We start from the raw sequence: 5,306 nt of genomic DNA, 5'->3' as shown, positions 1-5,306 counted from the left end.
GAAGAGAAGAGAAGAAGAAAGAAGACAAAAGGATGGAGAGAACATCTTGACGATGAAGATACCACAGAAATAGAAGATAATGAAGGAGAAAGATGGGGGGTATCTGCATCTTCTTTATCTCCCGATGAAAGGAGAAGAAGGGGGGATACGAAGAGACGAAGAAGAAAAAGACGAGCTTCATTGGCTTCTTCCTCCTCACCAGCATCTTCTTCTTCTTCTTCAAGTCAACGATCTTCTTCACGTCATAGGCGTCACAGAAGAGCAATAGGTTCAGCGCACCCAGGGGGGAGATACAGTTTATCTCGATATCCTGGAGAGAGTGATAATAATTACAATCGACGATTCTATGAAGCTCTCATGGCTAGCCTATCAGCCGAAGGGTTGCGAGCATCATCTCTTGCTGATTTAGAACGCATGCAAGCCGTAGGCGGCGGCTATCTCAATACAGGAAGAGGTCGTCAAGGAGGAAGAGGAAATCGTGCAGATCTCTTCTGGGGTGATGATGGAGGTGGAGACGGACGAGACGGGAGAGGAGGAGAAGCATGCGGTTCTTGTTCTCCCCTGTCGCCTTACTTTGTATGCGGGGGAGATAGAGGAGGGAACCGAGATCTGAAAGGAGATGAAGAAGAAGATAGCCTAGAAGATGAAGAGGATGAGGACTACGAAAGAAGATCTACGAAAAAGTTATCTTCATCTCGTCGGCAAGACAAAGGCACGCGTGACGGACAACGGGGCGATGACGATGAAGACGGCCAGGGTGTACATACAGAAGATGAAGGAGACACGGAAGACGGGGGGAATAAACGAAAGAGATGCTTATCTGACGAAGATGGGAAGCGATCAAGACAGTCTTCTTCTTCTGTTTGGAGTTATCGTAATGATGAGGCAAAGAAATCTGCATGTAGTGGTTGGGGTTGTGGAGATTCAGGAAGAGAAGGATTAGGTGACGGAGACGACGAATTTATAGAGAGGACACGAGACACCGGTGGTGGATGGCTCAGTTGTATGATGAGACCATGGAGACGACAAAACGGGGATGAGGAGATACGTATAAGGAAGAGAGGTCGGAAAAGAGCTTCGCATCATCCACGTATCAAACCTACAGATAGCTGGATACCTTACCTCCGTTATTTCTGTGATCCTCTCCCCTCTCCTTCTCCTGTTGAGGGAAGTGATCCGAAGAAAACGAAGAAGAGTGAAGAAACGAAGAAGGACTCCTCTTTGACCACGCCTCAGCGTGATAGGCAGGCGGAAGGGAGTTCTCCAGGTGTCACCCCAAAGAAGAAGACCGAAAGAAAAGATGAGATTCGAACGGAAGAAGGGGAACCCAAGCAACAGCGTCAGCAGAAAGCATTGTCGCTAGGTGAAAAGGATGGTCATGAAGCAAGTCGAACTCTTCTCAAATCTCGCTCTTCGAAAGCCTCTTCTTCTTCTCCTTCTTCTCCTCTTCCTCTACCTTCCCGCCACCATCCATATGCAAGTAGTCGACGTCATAGTGGGGACCCGAGAAGCAATAGCGATGATGGAAGTAGTGAAGGTGAAGCCGCTGGTCTTCTCTCTTCCGACCATCTCGGTTCTTCACGTCGTTCTTTAGATCCTGATAGAAAGAAGATGAGGAATCGAGGAGTTTCAGAAGGAGGAGGACGGGGTGGGGGGAGATCATCGATATCTCATAGATCCTCTTCTTTATCGAGACCTTCTATGTCACCGCAGAATGAAGACGATGACCTCAGCTGGACCGGTCTATCTCCTGATGACTATATACGCAGTTCGTTCTTAGGAGGAGTGAAGGGAGAAGAAGAGAGGAGAGAAAGAGAGTCCAAACATTCTTCAGATGGACGTAGTATGAGTATAAAGATGCCTACAGGTAGGGAAGATCAGAGTAGAACAAGCTCAAGACGTTCTATGCATAGAGATAATGATGAAGGCTATAGAGAAGGAAAAGGCTTATCAGCATCAGAAGAGGAAAGAGGAAAGAAGAGAGGAAGTTCGTATAGTTTTTCATCTGCATCGATGGTTGGCGCGCCTTTTCCGTCAAGCCGTTATTTCTCTTTCTTTTCTTCTTCTTCTTCCTCTTCTTTCCCTCAGTCGTTAGCAGAAGCTTCTGCCTTTGATACAGAAGGGCAACCTTCACGTTCTTCTTGTTTTTCTTCTTCTCCCTCATCGTCTCCGCGCTTCTCTTCTCCTCCTCTTTCCCCTGTATCGACGCCTTCCAGGGCGAGCAGCTCGTTGACTCTAGGTGAACAAGGAGAAAGAGAGGACAAGATATCTCGTCAGCAAGTCGTTTCTTATGATTTGGATCAGGAAGAAGAAGCTCTTTCCTCTCGAAGACAGGTATTCCTTTTATCTAGGAATGACCCTTCTTGTCAAGCGTCTCCCCCCCCCTCTTCTTCTTCTTCTCCTTCGCCTCGCTACTCTTCCTCTTCTTCTTCTCGTCCACAGGGCGTCTCTTCTTCCTTAGGGAGAGCCGCGGGAGAGTCTGGGGGAAGAGCTGAAGTAAAGGCATCGCCCTTCAAGGGCACATCTTCCTCTGCTTTCTCTAGTCATCGCTTCACTTCTTCGATGAAGACGTTTGAGAGAGGAGAAGGAGAAGAGTATGTCCATCATTTTTCTTCTCATGAGGATGGGAATGGCGAAGTCTTTTATGATGCTCTATCAGATGGCGTGGTAGGAGAAGAGACGTCTCCCGTAAACCTTCATCATCCAGGTGATCAAGAAAAGACAGATCGATCAGCTTCCCGCCCTTCCGTGGATAAGACGGGGGGAGGGGGGAAAGCTCAAAGAAGATCTTCTCTTTTTCTTCCTTTCTCTCCTCGTGGTAGCACTCCTACGCGACACGCCTCATCGAGGGGATCATCTTCAAGTCGATTGTTTTCGACTCTCTCCGTCTTTCCTCAAGCGGCAGCTCAGAATCGAACGAGTCTAGTGGGAGGGGGAGAAGGAGAAGATAAGAAGAACAAGAAGAAAACAGGGAGACCCCCGGCGGGAATGGTGGCATCTTCGGCCTACTCAGAAGACGTTCGCCAAGGAGAAGAAGATAAGAAGAAGAAGAACGAAGGAGAAGAAGGGTCTACAGGAAATCTGGTTCGAAAAGCTGCGGGACATTTAGCTGGCAAAATGAGTAGTATGGGTGCCTTCTTCTCGAAGAGAGGAAGAACAATTACTACACAAGAAGAAGAAGGAGAAGGAGATGAAAAAAGGGAGAGAGAGAAGAACGCCAGTAGTCAGCAACAAGGAGAGAAGACCAATCATGACGACCACAATACGATGAACAAGAAGGAAAATCTTTCTTCTTCTTTTTCAAGACGTGGAGAAGCTCAAGGTATGAAAGGTCAGATGGTACCCACACCACGGACAAGAGAGAAAGGAGAAGGAGGAGGAGAGAAGCATCAAGCAGAACAGGAGTTAGCTGGCGCTTCAAGACAAGAAGAGAAACTGCATGCGTCGGCCCCTTTGTCGACGACTACACCCCGGCAAGAAGAACGCAACGATTCAAAAGGAGACAGGAAAGAAGGAGAAGAGAAAGAAAAGAAAGAAGAAATCCAAGTCCAAAGTAAGAAAGATCATGGGCTTAAGAAAGCTGAAAAGCAGATGAACGGAGAGAAGAAAGAACACCTCAAAACAACAACCACATTTGAAGAAGGAGAAGCACAAGATCAAACTGAGGGGAAAGGCAAAAGTACAGGGCCCATTACAGCAGGTGGCAAGGAATCTCGTCAGTCTTCTTCCTCCTCTTCGCCTCCCCGACGTGAGACCGTTACCTTGACTCTTGATATAAGCACAGCAAAAGAATTCCATGATTTCCTTGTCTCTCTCTGGGACATACGCCATGAGTATATCGTTGATCCTGATCTCTTTCAGGTGAGAAGAAGAATGACGGGGGGAAGGGGGGGGGGGTTAAAGAGAGAAAGAAAGAAAAGAAAGATGGGGAGACTGAGGTAGAGAGTCAAAGATAGACAGATAGATGGATAGGTAGGGATCGTGAGGATGAGGAGGACGAGGTAGTTCGTGGAGGCCGAGTTTTCTGGTTCGTTGGCATGCGTTTCTTTTTTCTGTCTCTTTCTGTCGTATGCTTAACAGTCTTTCTGTGCATTCCTCAGTCTTGTTTCTCTTTTTAAATGGCGGAAAGGTGCTGCGGTGTTATTTTGCATAGATAGATAGGTATATATACATATACATATAGATATCCTGTGTCCCTTACGTCACTCTACGTGTACGATAGGTGTATGTTCATCCACAAGTAACGCATGCACCCTGCATGCGTGACTTTCCACTCAAATTCAAAGAAGAGCCTCATGTATGGATCCAGATGACTCTTGAAAAATACACTCCCAGCCACGCACCTCATATTCATCGAATCTGAACTCAGGCAGCTACCACAATCTCACACATCCTTTACTGGTCGTCTCCTTCTCTACATAGAGAGACTTACACTGTAGTGACAGTTGGTTTCTCTTAGCTCCTCGACTGCTCTCTACATCTGCAAGTCACTCAGTAAGGAGGTTGACTACTTGCTGTATCAACCAACTAGATATGTTTGCATCTGTGAACTGTATAGATTCACGCCTATGGCATCTGCTACGGTTCCTCCTGGTTAGTCTTCCTGTGTGTACGTCAATTTCTCTAGAGCACTATGAACGGTAGATCACTGTCTAACGGTTTTCATCTCTCTGCGTGCGGGTCTTCTCTTCCCCTTTCTGTGTCTCTCTCTCCATACATGTGATACATCTGTTAATCCTTGGTGTGTATGTCACGTACACGATCTCTGTGTATCTACTTTTCGATCCTTCTCTCTTCTGTCTTGTTTTCTTCTGTGTATGTGTGATGTTCTTCATTAGGGACAAGCAAAGCTGTATCTTTCGCTTGTGCCAACGATCCCTAAAGGAGGACCGATTGAGAGATGCTGGAGCTCTTGGGGTGCAGACAGGAGACTTCCTGAGGAGCTCAAAGAGCCTCTTCCTTCATGTGGAGTTTTCGTCACTTTAGCTGACCTTCGTGTCACTTTCTCTGAAACACAAGCCTTATGTTTATGGAAATGGCTTGAGTACTACTTTCTACTCTATGGTAAGGAAACAGAAGAGAGAAAGATAAGATGTCTGTATCAATATGTAGGCATGTTTGAAGATCTGTACGTGAAAATATGGATGTATGTAATGAACATGTATGTATGTATGTATGAACATGTATGTATGTATGTGTAGGCATGTACTTGTGACATATCACGATGGCGGGTGTAAATCTATCTATCTATCTATCTATCTATCTATCTATCTATCTACCTATCTTTAATCTATCTATCTTCAATC

General features: G+C 46.2%; 1 protein-coding gene across 1 annotated transcript in view; it reads left to right on the top strand.

The window, feature by feature from the left end:
• CSUI_006634 (amine-terminal region of a tm vesicle-mediated sorter) overlaps window positions 1-5,063 on the top strand; it is a gene marked incomplete at its 3' end in the record, with an annotated part of 5,811 nt that extends 748 nt beyond the window's left edge. Inside the window, exons 2-3 of the mRNA XM_068066788.1 lie at window positions 410-3,861; window positions 4,839-5,063. Coding sequence (XP_067921236.1) covers window positions 410-3,861; window positions 4,839-5,063 — 3,677 coding nt within the window. The remainder of the gene's footprint in view (window positions 1-409; window positions 3,862-4,838) is intronic.
• Window positions 5,064-5,306: the final 243 nt, after the last annotated feature.

This window comes from Cystoisospora suis, assembly GCF_002600585.1.
Source record: "Cystoisospora suis strain Wien I chromosome Unknown contig_3376, whole genome shotgun sequence".
In the NCBI taxonomy this organism is placed as follows: Eukaryota; Apicomplexa; class Conoidasida; order Eucoccidiorida; family Sarcocystidae; genus Cystoisospora; species Cystoisospora suis.
Note: the sequence above shows the minus strand (reverse complement) of the source record. Positions and strands in the feature narration are given on the sequence as shown.